The sequence below is a fragment of the Leiobunum rupestre genome, chromosome 9, assembly GCF_980474605.1.
Source record: "Leiobunum rupestre chromosome 9, qqLeiRupe1.1.hap1, whole genome shotgun sequence".
Taxonomy (NCBI): Eukaryota; Metazoa; Arthropoda; class Arachnida; order Opiliones; family Sclerosomatidae; genus Leiobunum; species Leiobunum rupestre.
The window spans coordinates 32329968-32347149 of NC_143392.1; the positions used below are offsets into that span (position 1 = coordinate 32329968).

Here is a 17182-nt window from a genome sequence, read left to right on the forward strand (position 1 = left end):
TACAAAGTCATTCTAGTCTATACTTTTGTTATTGTTAACACGGTTAGCTACTAGTATATTTTTGTGATAAAATGGTTAAATAGTTAAAGTGAAAATCAAAGATTTATTTATCTAAGTATAGATTTTGTTTTAAAATGCATAGAGTTAGTAAATTAAATAGCATATATAGTCCTATAAAATCCTATAATTTTGTAAAAATAGTCCTATAAAGTCCTATATTTTTAGAAAAGCTATTCTATTTTTCCCATAAAAAATTAAGATTTGAGTGGGGGCCCTGTTTACGGTTAGCTAATCCTGAATTAAATTTAATCTTAATTAAATTTCAGTATTTTTTAATTTATTTAAGAATCTATTTTTTATTCTCCATTCAAATACGATGTGTGATTTAAATCAATGATTTTTTTAAATCTTTGATTTGAATCAGCCAACCCTGAATCCTACAATTGCGGTAATCTATTGGGAATACTTTACCCATATTAATCATCGCTGTTACATTCCTTATTCGAAATAACCTTTATTACTTCCCCTTTTGGGAACCTAAACCGAAACAAAGGAACATAGTTATCTTACGAACCCAAACGGTAAAGTCGGAATCGTTTTATCACTTGCCCCTTATGTACAAATTATATAATTCCGGAACTATATTTAAATGAGTCCGTTATTTCTCATCCCACCGATTTCCTGGTCTCTATCTCGTATCTTTGACGTTTAGTTCTCAGTCATCAACTTTGTATCAAACTGATAACTTTTTATTTTTAGTCAAAGTATATAGGGCGTTTTCTGTGTTTATTTTTTTCGTATAATTTTAACTTATTCGCGGTAATTGAAAAGATGTGTCAATTCGCTTTCAAACAAGTAACTTTCGTAGCGGCTCTCTACGGACTAAGATGCCTGTACGATGGATAAGTTTTTATTTTATTTTGTTAGCGTGGGTTAAGTGTTTTACACCTGGGGCCCAAACCGTGGGCGGTGTCGTGTCTTTCCACCGAATAATCCCATTTTAATGCTTTTATAATTGTCTTCGAAAATGCGATTTGAATGATTACATAGCTAGGCTTCATTTTAGACACTCTATCGAGATTGTTTTGATAATCCATTTAAGGAAACCTCATTAAAAAAAAGATAGATTTCGAGGGGTTAAATAAGTGTTGGACTAATTTTGCTGTTAAAAATGTTCACTTCTATTTAATTCAAAAAATAATACCGAATTCGGTAAAGAAATATATTCGATAATATAACGTAAAAAAAGGAATAGAAACTCCCTCTTGTTTGTTTACATTAGAGTGACCGGATGTTACTCGAAGTCTAAGCTTAAATCAGATCTGGTATGCAAATCATATGTAATCAGGAAAAATCACTGTAAATTAGGTATACAAAATCAGAGGTAATCAGGAAAAAATACGTAACTGAACGAAGTAACACGTACATATACAAATTCACTGTTGATTGGGTATACAAATCATATGTAATCAGGAAAATGCACTGTAAATTGGGTATACAAATTATAGGTAATCAGGAAAAATCACTGTAAATTGGGTATACGAGTCATAGGTAATCAGGAAAATTCAGTGTTGATTGGGTATACAAATCATAGGTTATCAGGAAAAATCACTGTAAATTGGGTATACGAGTCATAGGTAATCAGGAAAATTCAGTGTTGATTGGGTATACAAATCATAGGTTATCAGGAAAATTCACTGTAAATTGGGTATACAAATTATTGGTAATCAGGAAAATTCACTGTTGATTGGGTATACAAATCATATGTAATCAGGAAAATTCACTGTTGATTGGGTATACAAATCATATGCAATCAGGAAAATGCACTGTAAATTGGGTATACAAATTATAGGTAATCAGGAAAAATCACTGTAAATTGGATATACATATCATAGGTAATCAGGAAAAATCACTGTATAAATCTCAATGTCTTTTCCAAAATCAGTAACAGGTGTACAAACATTTCGACGTCGTGAAAACTAGTTTCTATTCCTTATGTATATTTTCTCCGACTAAAACATTTTAAATGTTTTTAAAACGTAAGGAAGATGAACCTTACTTATAGACGTAAGTCTCTTTATAGATCTAAAGATTTGATCAAGAAGGCCATTCTGGACAATGACTTCATGAAGAATTTGGAGATGATTCAGATCCGCGAAATAACGGACTGCATGTACCCCGTCGAGTATGCCAAAGACAGTCTCATCATCAAAGAGGGCGAAGCGGGCTCCGTCGTCTACGTCATGGAAGGTAAGAGCACATCCCCCCAACAGACACCATTTTCCCATTTTCACCTTCCGTTTTTTGCCATCTTTGCGTCATCGAACTGATCAGCAAACGCACGCCTATTTTCGGGTAAAAACTCACTGGCGTGATTGACGCACCCACGCGCTGACTGGCTGACGTTAATACGTTATATCACCACGAGGAACTATATTATATTTGGAATCCTTTTTGGCAACGCATCGCCAATTTTCTACTCGATACCTGGAATCGTAGTGCCTCTACTTTGTACGCTTTGCGTTACATTCAGTTTTTCATTTCCTGTTTTATTCAAAATTAAATTTTGATATAGCTATATCTTAAAGGAAATTTAACCCGCAAAGCAATCTTTATGGAAGACCCCTTCACTTTTTCAAATGACTCTGTACAGTGGCGCCAAACATTTCTAAAGCCAAAGGCAAGAGCGGCCCAAGCTGCAAACGTTGGTTTTCCATAACAAATATCTGAGGCAGGAATCCATACCTATTTGTACCAATTGCTTCGGTTAACATTTTGACCAATTTTTTTGAGTTAATGTCAAAAGCGGATCTAGTAGCAAAAATGCTTTCACTTTAGTAGTAAAATAAAACCAAAAGTCATAATAGACATAATAATAATCAGCTAGGCTAATACGCGAGTCACCACCTTAGGACTAACAAGGAGACATCCCGAAGTGTAACCCACCAATTTTGTTCAAACTCGGGGGATTGGTAGACCTTCGTGTATCAAGAAAAATCCTAAAGGGAATTTATTCAATGGGCAACCGTTTTGCCATGGCAATGAAAAATGTTTTTGACAACGCAAAATATTAAATTTTCCCATTGAAAATAACATGGGATTTTGACCTCAAATTGATCAAAAGTTGATCAGTTTTGATGTTTTTTTTGTCAATTTTTGTCTATTTTTTCTATTTTTGGCATTTTCGAATTTTTGAAATTTGTTAAAATTTTTCACAGGGGGGGCCCTAGGAATCGGTCAGAATCCCATGTTATTTTCAATGGGAAAATTTCAATTTGTTGTTGTCAAAAACATTTTTCGTTGCCATGGCAAAACGGTTGCCCATTGAATAAATTCCCTTTAGTATTTTTCATGATACATGAAGGTCTACCAATCCCCCGAGTTTGAACAAAATCGAAGGGTTACACCTCGGGATGTCTCCTTGTAAGTCATCTAGCGACTTATAATGCCTTTAAACAGCTGGCCGGGTTACAATGCGAAATCAATCTCTGATACAAGAAATATCTAAACTGCTCCTTTGATAGTGATTCATTGTTCGCGTGATCATGCAAATAGCGTTTTTAGAAATGCGAAAATTAATGGAATAACGGTGTGTAATTACAGAGGGCAAGGTGGAAGTTTCCAAAGAGGGCAAATTCCTGTGCAATTTGGGCCCTGGTAAAGTCTTCGGCGAGTTGGCGATCCTGTACAATTGCACCCGTACAGCCACCGTCAAAGGTACGTGTAGAACAAGCTTCTTTCCTTTACTGTCTTCAATTGGTTTCGATTGTCTCAAACGCTGTCAGTCGGGATTATTAACCCGTTCCGTTTGTCTCATCCCCGTTCTTTTCCGATTGCAGCCGCCTCCGATTGCAAATTGTGGGCCATTGAGAGACAATGCTTCCAAACCATCATGATGAGGACGGGACTCGTCCGCCAAGCCGAGTACACGGACTTCCTTAAAAGGTAATTAACATCGCAGCCTCTGTTCCCCGAGGGGCAGATCACTTCCTTGATTAACGACGCACCCCTAAAACGATTAAATCCGATTTAATCGTGATTATTTTGATTAAATTCAATTTAATCACGATTAAGTTGATTAAAGCACGTTTAATCATGATTAAGTTGATTAAAGCACGTTTAATCATGATTAGAATGTTTAAATCTGATTTAATCATGATTAAATGATTAAATCTGTTTAAAATGATTAAATCTGTTTAAAATGATTAAATCTGTTTAAAATGATTAAATCTGTTTAAAATGATTAAATCTGTTTAAAATGATTAAATCTGTTTAAAATGATTAGATCTGTTTAAAATGATTAAATCTGTTTAAAATGATTAAATCTGTTTAAAATGATTAAATCTGTTTAAAATGATTAAATCTGTTTAAAATGATTAAATCTGTTTAAAATGATTAAATCTGTTTAAAATGATTAAATCTGTTTAAAATGATTAAATCTGTTTAAAATGATTAAATCTGTTTAAAATGATTAAATCTGTTTAAAATGATTAAATCCTGATTAAAATGATTAAATCCTGATTAAAAAATTATATCGTGATTAGTATGATTAAATCCTACTTTAGTTTTGATTTTAATGATAAATTCGCGATTCGACCGATTATATTGATTAAATCGTGATTAAAATGACTAAATCTAATTAAAATGATTAAATCTAATTTAAATGATTAAATCTAATTAAAATGATTAAATCTAATTTAAATGATTAAATCTGTTTAAATGATTAAATCCTGATTAAAAAGATTAGATCATGATTAGAATGATTAAATCTGTTTAAATGATTAAATCCTGATTAAAAAGATTAGATCATGATTAGAATGATTAAATCTGTTTAAATGATTAAATCCTGATTAAAAAGATTAGATCATGATTAGAATGATTAAATCTGTTTAAATGATTAAATCCTGATTAAAAAGATTAGATCATGATTAGAATGATTAAATCTGTTTAAATGATTAAATCCTGATTAAAAAGATTAGATCATGATTAGAATGATTAAATCCTGATTAAAAAGATTAGATCATGATTAGAATGATTAAATCCTGATTAAAAAGATTAGATCATGATTAGAATGATTAAATCTTGTTTAAATCGTGATTAGATTGATTAAATCTTGTTTAAATCGTGATTAGATTGATTAAATCTTGTTTAAATCGTGATTAGATTTTCTAATCTTGATTAGATTTTTTAATCTTGATTACCCTGATTTAATCACGATTACCCTGATTTAATCATTTTACTATGATTAAGACGCACCCAAAATGGAAGTGACATGCCCCTCGCTGTTCCCCGTGTTCGAGGGTTTCAAATTGTTTCGTTTGAATATCCGCAGCGTGCCTTCCTTCAAGAAACTCAACGAGGAAACGTTGATTAAAATATCGGACGTGCTCGAAGAGGTACAGTTACTTCATTATTTTGGATTGTATTTCCAGATGCTATTAACACTAAATATATAATTATGTTCCGTAAGTGTGTCACTTACAAGGAGAGTGAGAAATAAGGATTTTTTTTTAAACTGGACCTGTGGCCAGTTGAGCCTAGGTAGCTTAATTAAAAAACTGGCCACTGGCCGCTTACCATTTTTAACCTTCAAAATCAGGATGGTCAAATTATCCATTCTTGACCATATGTGCTATAGACCCGACCCGAACAAGCCTATGTACTGTGTGTAAAGTAGACAGATTCACGACACCCAGTCACCCACACCCATACACACAATTGACACAGGGCCAAGCACACAGCATAGAAGCCAAGACCAAACAATTTTAGGGATATAGTATTTATAGTATTTACTTAATGAACTAAAATCTTGAAGGGAAAAAACTTTGAATTAATGAAGTGGTCACCAGGGCCACTAGCACCCCAAGCATTTAATTTTTAAACTGGCCCAGCTAATTTTTAAACTGGCGATTGGCCTGTGATAGTGCCTTATTTCTCACACTGGTACCCGAGGTATTTATTGCCAATTTTGTTCAAATTCAGCCGTAATGTAGACCTATATGAGATATGAAATTTCCCAAAAGGAGACGTTGCACTACCCATTCGTTTTGCTATAGCAACCGAAATGGACGGGCGAAATAAGGGTTAACTAATTACTCTCTAGCTGCCAAATTTATCCACGTACGCCCCCTCCCGTTCTTTAAATATGCGAGCACATTTTGGCTTCTCTAATCTCGCCGACAACCGTGGGAATGAACCACTCACAAGGAGAGTACCCGAGGTGTTTATTGCCGATTTTGTTCAAAGTCGGGCGTAATGTAGACCTATATGAGATATGAAATTTCCCAAAAGGAGACGTTTTACTACCCATTCGATTTGCCATGGCAAACGAAAATATTTTTGACCACATAAAACAAAAATAAGATTTTTGTACTTATTTTACCCAAAATTTGTTACAATTTTAGCCCAAAAATGTTCAAATTTACCCAAACTTTATGAAATTTACCTAAATGAGGTCCAAATTAATCATTTAATGATTTTCAAATTAAAAAAAATCCCATGCTTTTTTAAATGGAGATTTTTTTGTTTTAAGTGGTCAAAAATATTTTCGGTTGCCATGGCAAATTGAATGGGTAGTGCAACGTCTCCTTTTGGGAAATTTCATATTTAATATACTTTACGCCCGACTTTGAACTAATAAATAAATAAATAATTAGTTAATCCACATCTCTATCGACCAAAATATGCAACTTAAAACAAATTATCACACACGCGTTCATTGTGACTAGACAAAGAGTACGTATCAGGGGCGTAGGAACCGGGAGGGACAGGGGGGGCAATGCCCCTCCCTAGAATTTTGCAAGGAGGGGCAACTAATGTTATTGCCCCCTCCAACCTTTGGTCAGTTGAAATCTTCAAAAGGCTAAAATTTTCATTTTAAAAGCATATACAGTTTATAGAACCTCAACTGTGTTTAAATTTCAGTCTTTTCCCAACAATTTACATAGTAGTAAACAGTACACGTGCATTCGGAGAAGCTACACTCCATTAAAAATTAAAAACCATTCTCCAGACCCCTTTTCGTTTATCTTGCCCCCCTCCAACTTCTAGAAACGTTCCTACGCCCCTGGTACGTATTAGGACTAGGGACATAGTCTGAAGTCCACCAAAATGCGTGGTCACTTTAGAAAAGGCTCTCAGCAAATATTTATATGGACCAGATATTTACCGGAACATAATTATAATCTTATATTATTTGTATTATATTATTATCGTACTGAATCGTTTCCTCGATGACTCGTTGCAGACAACGTACAACGAAGGGGACTATATCATTCGGCAAGGTGCCAGGGGAGATACATTCTTCATAATCAGTAAAGGAAAGGTAAGTTAACCCTATAAATCGATGTTTTAGCCAACTGTCCCTTCAAATGGACATCTTTTGTCACCGTGGTAGGTGAAAGTAACGATGAGATTACCCGAAAGTGACGAAGAGAAGTTTATCCGTACTTTGCAGAAAGGCGATTTCTTCGGAGAGAAAGCCCTTCAAAGGTGGAGAGACTCTTTTGTTCGTAAGAATGAAGAGTGGTTTTCTTATTGTTTCGGATTTCCTCCTCTTTTAAATAGTGAAGACACCAGGACAGCTAACATCATCGCCGACGAGCCGGAAGGAGTCACTTGTCTCGTCATCGACAGAGAGTACGTTCCCATTAGGTGGTTTTTTTTTCGCTTGTCCGAGGACAAAAAGTGTAAACTTTTTACCCTAAAACATTTTATCCGCCATGTCTCGGGGTAAGATTGACCCTGTCCCGAATTTTGTTCGCTTGTTCCAGAGCTCGAAGGTTACACTTTTTACTCCTCGAAAGGATGTGTAGAATGAGTAATCTAGCTTTGTGGTCTGCTTAAATTTCGTTTCACGAAAACATGACGGGCAAGCTTTTTATAAATAACCTTTAACCTATAACTACTCCCTTTTTACTCCAACTCGTTTTTTTCGTCAAGACACAATTGAAGTAAAATGACGTCATATGGCTACACTTTTTAACCTGCTTAAAAAACTCAGAACAGGCGAAAAAAAAACAAATATTATTATAGCGTTTTCCATTTGACTGCTCTCGAGCACTCTAGATCGCTCTGATCAACACTTTATGTTCCATTAGCGTGCTCGGATCTGCTCCGATCAAGTTTCGCGTGTTCCATTTCACGCTCTCGGGTGCTCCGAGATCGCCCAAAACCGATCTGCCGATTTCGACAGATCAACGGATTGAGATCGAGATCGGAACAAATTTTCGCGTGTTCCTTTTAGATATTTTGGCAAAATGGCAGACCAAGACGCGAAAATTCAAATTACAAGCAGACGAAAAACAACAAAGAGCGGGAATATGTTCATGGAATGTTCCATTTGCGGTTTTACTCTAGTCGATTGGGGCGAGATCTATGACGTCAGAGACAGATTCAGAGCGTATCTTGAGCAATCAAATGGAAAACGCTATTAGACATCAAGCACGAACGACCAGCTTCGTTGTCGTGCGCCCCTTTCAATCGACTCTGGTCATTCGCTTAACGTTGTGGGACGATAATCACAGCCCTGTCAATTTTTCCTTTCAGCGCCTTCAATCAACTCATCAGTAACATCGACGAGATCAGGACTAAACGCTATGACGAGGAGGTCGCCGTTAGGAAGAAGTTAGTTTGCATTTTTGATACATTCGCGACCAGGTTTTTGGCGTTTTAAAGGCTGCTTTCAGTAGCGTACCGAGGGTGGTTGGCGCCCGGCTGAAATTCTTCAATGGCGCCTCCTTTTTAAGGGGGAACGGTCAAGCTTTAACCAGTTAGATGGCCCTATAGCCCATTAAAAACTAAAATTTATGGCGAAAACCGCATAAAAAAATATTGAGTGGTTAATTTTTAATAAAATAAAGACATTTCGGGAAATCGAAAAGCGCGCGTCCGCCGCGACAGCTAGTGAGAAATCGGTGAGTCAGAAAAACAACGTAAAAGCGCGCGCTGCTGAAGACGCGAAAAATTTGTTTCGCACGCGCGGGGCGTTCCAGTTATACGAGTCCTAAGCCTAAATTGTGCGATTTTAAAAGTTAGGATTGTTCGCAAATCGCTCCCTATGGTGCTGCTAACGCTGGCGATACACCTTAAGATGGCGGCGAAAATTCAAACACAAATACTTGGCGTTATTTTGCGTTTCGACTTGTTAGGCCCAAAACTATTTTTTCAAGACAAAATAAGGTACGTGTAAGTATATTGAACGTCTTGTTGATCTTTTGATACGCAAATAAGGCGATATTTGGAAAAGCTTGGCCGTTCCCCTTTGAGTAAAAATACATTAATATTAAAAATTTACTCGTTCTTTGGCGTCCACAGACCTTGGTGCCCGGTTCATTTTGCCCCTCTGCCCCCGGTTGGTACGCCACTGGTTGTTGTATAGCCTTTGACACGCTACCACGACCCTCAACCGTTTAAATCGCGTGTCGGTTTTTACGCTTTCTCTACTATTAATATTTAAAATCAATTAAATTATTTGCTAACGAGGAATGTGAATGAGGTGAGATCGATATTAAACCCATTATCCGAATTTAACGATCTAAACGTAATAACGATATTTCGGTCCCTAAGGAATCGTGGTATTGTTTCGGTTGATTAAATCATTCCCATTTCCTAATTAATAGGCTGAACGAAGAGTTTGCTCATCTGAAATTAAGCGATTTAAGGGTGATAACGACCCTCGGCGTCGGTGGTTTTGGAAGAGTCGAATTGGTAAGCATTCCGAGCCGAGCCTGCCACCTTTTCCTTAAGTGCTAAAGCGATTTCGCCTCCAGGTTCAAATTGCCGGTGACAATCGCGCGTTTGCCCTGAAGGTTATGAAGAAAGCCCAAATTGTGGAACTGAGGCAGCAACAACACATTATGTCCGAAAAAGTGATCATGGAAGAAACCAATTCTCATTTTGTCGTTAAGTAAGTCCTTGGATACGAACCCAACAAATAGCTTTGACCGATAAGTCTTCGAACAAACCAAAAGACGCAAAACTCGGATCAAATAGATCTTCGAGTGAAAAACTAAATTAAAAAAAAATAAAATAAAAAAAATTAGCCAGAAATTCCAACGATAGACCGGTTTCGTCCTATTTGGGACTCGTCAGTACCGTGCGGGAAATCTGGCTCGCGACTATAACACCGAATAGAGAATATAAGCCTAATTTAGTTTTGCACTCGAAGATCTATTTTATCCGAGTTTCGCGTCTTTTGGTTTGCTCGAAGACCTATCGGTACGAGCTATTTGTAAGTTTTTAAATTTCTTCACATTTGTTTCGGGTTTAGCTTTATTATCCCTTTTCTGTTAAAGTTCCACAGAAGGTGGTTTGTTTTCGCTTGTTCCGGGATTTCGGAGTAGCGTAAGCGGAGTAAGACTATGACGTCATTTTACTCTTATTCTGTGGTGACGAATAGTTTGGGTCGGAGTAAAAACGTTTTCCCAAAATGGCTGCCCGTGGCCTTTTTAGCAGATACCTTCTGGCTTGCAGACGACCAAATCCGATGTACTCCTTTACACATCCTTTCCAGAAGGAGTAACAAGAGTAGCCCTAATACTCCGGAACAAGCGATTAGTTTGTGGGGCGGAGTGATTCTCATCCCCGGAAGAGGCAGTGCCGTACTTCCGCCTAGGCCAACCTAGGGGCCCATCCTTTAAAGGGGCCCTCCAGTGACCGTAATTACTGTATTCGAAGGCATAAATCTATAATATCAATCGTAATTTATATTGGAGAAATTCCTTGGTAGAAGATTTTGTTTTAAAATTGGCAAAATATCTGCCTGGCAGTTTACGGACGCAGCCTTAAATCGAAATGTTGCATAATTATCGCATATTTAGTCGACGATTGTGAAGAGGTTTTATTTAGTAATATAACCGTAGAGCTCAGACTTCTACGCTGAATCAGGGAAATCCAGGCACAGCCTAGTTCCAGGGATAAGAGTAAATGCAGCGCGTGAAAAGGGGGCCCAGACTCCTTATCTGCCTATGGGCCCAGGATCTCTAAGTCCGGCTCCGGGAAGAGGTGAATAAAACGTTCTAGGGTAAAAAGAGTACACTTTTAGTCCGAGAACGTGATTACGTAATACCACCCTCATAATTCAAATTGAATTTGTCATTTAGGAATTCTTGTTATTCAGTTTCAAGCTACAGTTAAAAACTTAAGTCTATAATTATATTCCGTAGTTTGCGTCAGTCGAAGTAATTATTTCTAGGAGGACACTACATATGTCGAGGGGCTAACCACTCTTAGAAAGTCTGTACACCGGATTACGCTTAGATTAGCACTGCCAAAGGCAGGGACTTCAAAGATTACGCGTAATCTCATTAGTGCAGTCAAAGGTACGGCTCTGTACACCGATTTGAAAATGATTCTAAAAGAACGGGGAATTTTAAAATGATTCCAAAAGAACGGGGAATTTGAAAATTATTCCAAAAGGTCAGGGAATTTGAAAATGATTCCAAAAGGTCAGGGAAAAGTCAAGGAATTTGAAAATGGGCCAAAAACGTAAGGAAGTTTTTAAATGACCCCAAAAAAATCAGGCAAATAAATTTTTAATACAAAATAAATGTTTTGCAAGATTTTACCACAAACCATTCATTTATTCTACAAAAATGGTCAGGGAAAATTTGGCAAATTGGTCAGGGAAAACCTAGAAAATGTCCGGAAATTTTGTACGAACCTTGGTGGAACTGACGTCATATACCCGAAAAAAGGGGTGACCGAGTGGTTAGCACTTTCGCCTTACAGCAAGAGGAGCCGGGTTTGATACTAGCTTTTGGCATTGTTAAAAACTCGGAACCACTCCTTCCGTGTTGAGTTTGCAAGTTCCATCCTCATGGTTAAAAGGGTTTCCACAGAGTTCTTCCGTTTCCTCTTTTCATAAAAAAATATTTTAGGTTAACGGTAATAGTTAGTGAAGGGAGCTGTTGGCATGAAGAGATTTCCACCTGATTTAATGACATTTAAAAGTTGCTCGATGATGATAATAATAATCAGCTAGGCTAATACCCTTGGCCCAAGTCATCAAGCGACTTTTAAAGCCATTAATTCAGTTGGCCCGGTTACAATGCGTAGGAGGGTGGTGGCAAACCCTGCATGCCACGCGAGCCAACAGCTCCCTACACTCTCTATTACCTTTAACCTTAACAAGTTTTTATGGAAGGGGAAACCGAAGAACTCGGGGAAAAACCCTTAAACCAGTGGAGAGAGAACTTGCAAACTCAACGCGGAAGGAGTTGTTCCGAGTTTTCCCCCAATTCCACAAGTTGGGATCGAACCCGGCTCCTCTTGCTGCGACGCGAAAGTGCTAGCCACTCCAATTTGGTCCTAAAAAAATTATATCGGCAAAAACTGACGCACACTTATAAGAAATGTATTTATTAACTTACGCGAACACGAACTTCACGAAGGGATGAAATAGATGGGTGTTAGATAGACGCGTAACTCCTTCGCCCGAGGATAAATAGAAAACACGATGTTTTTCGACTGTGAATTAAGTTGAACAACTAAATCACGGCGAATAGTTGATATTCCCGCCTTGCACCGGGCCGCCAGCTAGCTTTGATTTCAATTAGAGCAAAATCTGGTTTCTCACGATCTGCCCGTCTTATTTCAGACTATTCCGTACCTTTAAAGACAGTAAATACTTGTACATGTTGATGGAAGCGTGTTTGGGCGGGGAGCTGTGGACCATTTTAAGAGATAGGTAAGTAACCGGAAATTCCCGAATCGTATATCATTACGCGCCGTCGAAGAACCCACGCGATGTTTTACAAAATTTACATTAATGTCTGTCCAAAGGGGAAATTTCGACGATAACACCACTAGGTTCTACACCGCCTGCGTCGTCGAAGCTTTCGACTATTTACACTCCAGAAACATCATCTACAGAGACTTAAAACCCGAAAACTTACTTCTTGATAGTAAAGGATACGTCAAATTGGTAAGAGAAGCAGGGCCGTTTTAACCAAATTTTAGGCCCAAAGCTGACTTGTGGTGTGGGCCACGGTGGGCCCTCCCTACCAGAGTCGCAGACTTTACTCGTTGAAATTGTAAAATGCACGCTCAATCCTGGATCTAGTAGTTTTGAAAACCATTTTTTCTTTAAAGTTTGTGGTGCGCGCCCCAAGGCAGTTGCCTCGCTCGCCTGTGTCTTAAAACGGCATTGAAGAGAAGTAAATTAAAGCAAGTGGCTGCTCTATCAAAATAAGTAAAAAAGGGTTTACAGAAATGCTTCTAAAAGCGCTTCTATGTGGCAGCACCTTCCGGAAACTTAAAGCAGAGGCGAGTTGTCCGCGATCTATTGGCTTCCCGAAACCACGTGTTTAATAAGTTAATAATCACGTGATTCCGAAAATCCAATCAACGCGAGCAGTTCCCAATTTGCCACACCTTTTAGGCTAGATTTTGATGCTTACTCAACTTGTTTTGATTTGTACGCTAACGACATCTAGTGCGAGCGAATGCAACTAGACAAGCAAGCACTAGTAATTTATATACCCCCGTAGACAGGAGCCACCACTTGCTTTAAAACTATTTACGTTTTTAAAACTTTAAATTTTTTCGTGTACTATAAAAGGTGGACTTTGGATTCGCCAAACGTCTGCAGTGTGGCCATAAGACATGGACCTTTTGTGGGACCCCGGAATACGTCGCGCCGGAAGTCATTCTAAGCAGAGGACACGACATTTCTGCGGATTATTGGTCCTTAGGGGTTCTTATGTTTGAATTACTAACGGGAACGTAAGTGGTAATAGTTTGTGCTCGTTTGACCTCTAATTGACCTTGGCTCCGTTTGTCTACAGGCCGCCGTTTACGAGCTCGGACCCGATGCGCACCTACAATATAATCTTGAAAGGCATTGACGCCATTGATTTCCCACGATGCATTTCGAGAAATGCAGCCGCCCTCACTAAGAGGTTATGCCGGTAAGATAGACCATATCTTAATTATTATAAGGAAATAACCGTATTGGCGTTTAAATTAGGGACAATCCAGCCGAAAGAATCGGTTACCAAAAGGGTGGAATTCAGGACATTCAAAAGCACAAGTAAATTTTCAACGATTTTTTTTATCTCAACCATGAATATGGGAACTGCATTTGCTTCGTTATTATGACCGCGAGATGGGCAACTTGCCTAGTTTCATTGCCAAGGCTTAGTGCAAAATTTATTTCGTAAATTTTAATACGCAACTTTTCGATTGAACGAAAATGGGTAAAAATATTATGAGCAAATTCCTAATACTACTAATTGGTAGAGATATTTTTCTAAGAATTACAAGTAATTTGCGAAATTTTTAAGAGCAGCCATCGATTAGATGGCGCCTTAAGGTACCAGGGGACTTGAGCTATTTCCACCTATGGGAAAGCGGGTGAAAGGTCACGTTTTTTCAGTGCCCAATAGAAAAGAAGGGGAAAAGGCAATAACATTTCACCTGCTTTCTCATTGGTTCAAATAGCTTAAACCACCTAGTACTTAGTGGCGCCATCTAACGGGAACGTAATTTCTTTGAAAGAAATAAATAATTCGCTCGTCGTCGGTTATAACGCGGAGCCTGGAAACGTTTTGTGGATCGCGTCAACGATAAATTCCTGCCTCCTGATTGGTTTAATTGCTTGTAAAACTCAAAAAGGCACCGCCCATCCAAGCCCCAGATGGTAGAAAAAATAATGATACTCGAACTCCACTTCGATTAAGTAATTGGAGAATACTCGTCGATTACCGAGTACCAAAAAATTGCATATTCGGGTACCCGATTACTCGAATAAGCTGCTCTCTAAACTCGTCGAGTATTTGTATTTTCTATCCTGGTTGCTTCGAATTTCAAAGAGGGGTTTTTACCACTTTTGGTGGGCAATAAACGATACCTACAAAGTTGTGGAAACTGTGGTTCATTTAAATTAAAGGAATATTTTTCCGCATTGAAAGATACTTTACACTCCTTTTAAATTTAATTTCCTAATTACTTGAATAAAACCAGTATCAAATACTCGATAACCCGACTCGTTAAAAATATTACTCGAGGTGTTTTTTTAGTTACTCGACTCGAATAAGAGAAAGTTTCCCCTTAATCAAGTACTCGATTACTCGACTCGAATACTCGATGAAAAAAAATTGATAATCGATTGTCTAAAACCGCTAATCGCATAGCCCTATATACCACGATATTCATGGTTGAAATAAATATATTCATAATTGTATGTCGTTTTTAACAAATCATTTTGTTTGCGTAATAGATGGTTTGATGGATTTAACTGGGAAGGGTTGCGCAATAAAACCCTTATTCCTCCAATCATTCCTCAGGTATTTAGATTTGGTAAGCCTACCCGATTGAAATTCGAAATTAAAAATGGCGGGGCTTTATTCTCAGGTGCGACACCCAACGGATACGCGATACTTTGACCACTACCCACCAGATCCAGACAGTTCACCGGCGGAAGATAATTCAGGCTGGGACGGTGATTTTTAGCCAATTATATATATAAAAATTCATAAGAAAAAACTTTGACAAATAGGTGCCAAAAATCCATATTATTGTATTTATCCCAAATTTAAAACCGTCAAAGTGAAAGCACCCTTAATCATTTTGGGGGAAAATAAACGATAGGACGTCGAATTTTGCCGTAATTGGATCAATTAACCGTCCTTTTCACTGGACAAATCAATAATATCAGTGCTCAAAATGGCCATAAACAATTTGTTTTGGTTAAAAACCGAGTTCGTATGTTTGTAACTCCAATAGAGACGTCTAGAGGGCGCCACGGTACCTACGAAAATTGAAAAACGCAGGTGTGACGTACCACCTTGTGAACGCGCTATTCGATAATTTTTGCGTCATTCTCTAGCGTAACCGAAAGCGGTCGACGTGAGTTTTTGTGAAACGAAGTTTGAAAAAAACGTTTACTCAAGTTGTCGCGTTTTTTATTGTGTAAAAAGTGAATTATTATTCTAACATTTTAAAGGATAGCTGGATAATAATGATAACCGCGTTTGCGCATCTATTTGTTAACTGGTAAGAAATTTGTAGATTCCATTGTTAGGTTAGGCCTTGGCCTAGATTCTAGCTCAATATTTTGAAGCAATAACATATTCATAAGTTTGATTTTGCTCTTTGTTAAAGTTTGATCTACCAAGAAAGTGAAAGTTCATTGTCTAAGTTGTCAATTAGATCGTGTATAAATTTAAGGTAGTTAAGTTTTAGTACGTATAATTTGTAAGGCTACCTGTCTAATGTTAAATCTCATAATGAATTGTGTCTTTATTTAATTTTGAGCGAAATATCATAACTATTAGAAAAATACCATTACTTCGCGTCTTGTCACGTAATTTGACCTACATTATAACGTCATAGCAATTTCGCTATAATACTTTTAAGTACTTAAAACAGAATGCGTTTGTATCAGCGCTTATAGAGTCTTTGTATGAAAGCTCTTACATTAAGTTTTGAATTTGTTGGATTATTCGTTTTTTATAATTAAAATTTTATCAAATATATCAAATCTTTTAAAGTGAGTTCCCCAAATTTAAGTATTTGTACTGATAACCAATACTTTATTGTTAGATTAGTAAGCCTAAGTAGTTCATAAAATGTGATAAAATTAAAATTAGGTGGGATAACAAAGTTTGTAGAAAATACCGAAATAAAATTATAAAATTTTATACGTTGCAGATTTTAGTTCAACTAAGAGAATGTAGATGGCGCGACAGTCTATACAAAAATGGAAAAGATTTGCACTAGACCCCGATGCCGCGAAATTGTTGACCGGCAGCAGCGATCTAGTGATTTTCCATCGGTGCGCCGAATTTGTTGTCCGTGGCGGCGTTGAACCAAAATTTAACGGCGGCGGTGGCGTGTATATGGAATTACGTTTTCATTGTTGGACGTTTTACAAATCCCTTTACTAGGAGTTTAAGACGTTAAGAGTACACACTAAATACCAACAGACGTGATAAAGAAAGAACTGAATTTCGGTTAAAGCTGCAAAGAGACTGATATCAACAGAAAATATGGTGGCCCTGTTAAAAAATATTATAAACCGGCGGCGGCGCGCCGAGAAAACATCAGCGGCGAAGGCGCAAAGAAACGATCGGCGTCGGGGTCTAATTTGCACAAGGATTCAGCGTCGGGGTTTAATTTGCACAAGGATTCAGCGTCGGGGTTTAATTTGCACAATGATTTAACGCCGACAGCGTCATGA

The 17182-nt window shown here is 37.5% G+C and overlaps 1 protein-coding gene across 5 annotated transcripts in view; it reads left to right on the plus strand.

Annotated features, from left to right (window-relative positions):
* Positions 1-16617, plus strand: part of for (cGMP-dependent protein kinase for) — a 48110-nt gene extending 31493 nt beyond the window's left edge. For all 5 annotated transcript variants that reach the window (XM_090159432.1, XM_090159434.1, XM_090159433.1 and 2 more), the window contains 17 exons: positions 2084-2250; positions 3604-3717; positions 3840-3945; positions 5333-5396; positions 7247-7324; positions 7397-7491; positions 7567-7638; positions 8548-8625; positions 9621-9708; positions 9771-9907; positions 12599-12688; positions 12784-12925; positions 13562-13725; positions 13788-13910; positions 13970-14032; positions 15221-15287; positions 15355-16617. In XM_090159432.1, the coding sequence (XP_090015558.1) occupies positions 2084-2250; positions 3604-3717; positions 3840-3945; positions 5333-5396; positions 7247-7324; positions 7397-7491; positions 7567-7638; positions 8548-8625; positions 9621-9708; positions 9771-9907; positions 12599-12688; positions 12784-12925; positions 13562-13725; positions 13788-13910; positions 13970-14032; positions 15221-15287; positions 15355-15453 (1747 nt within the window). In that variant the 3' untranslated portion in view covers positions 15454-16617. The remainder of the gene's footprint in view (positions 1-2083; positions 2251-3603; positions 3718-3839; positions 3946-5332; positions 5397-7246; positions 7325-7396; positions 7492-7566; positions 7639-8547; positions 8626-9620; positions 9709-9770; positions 9908-12598; positions 12689-12783; positions 12926-13561; positions 13726-13787; positions 13911-13969; positions 14033-15220; positions 15288-15354) is intronic.
* The last annotated feature ends 565 nt before the right edge of the window (positions 16618-17182 follow it).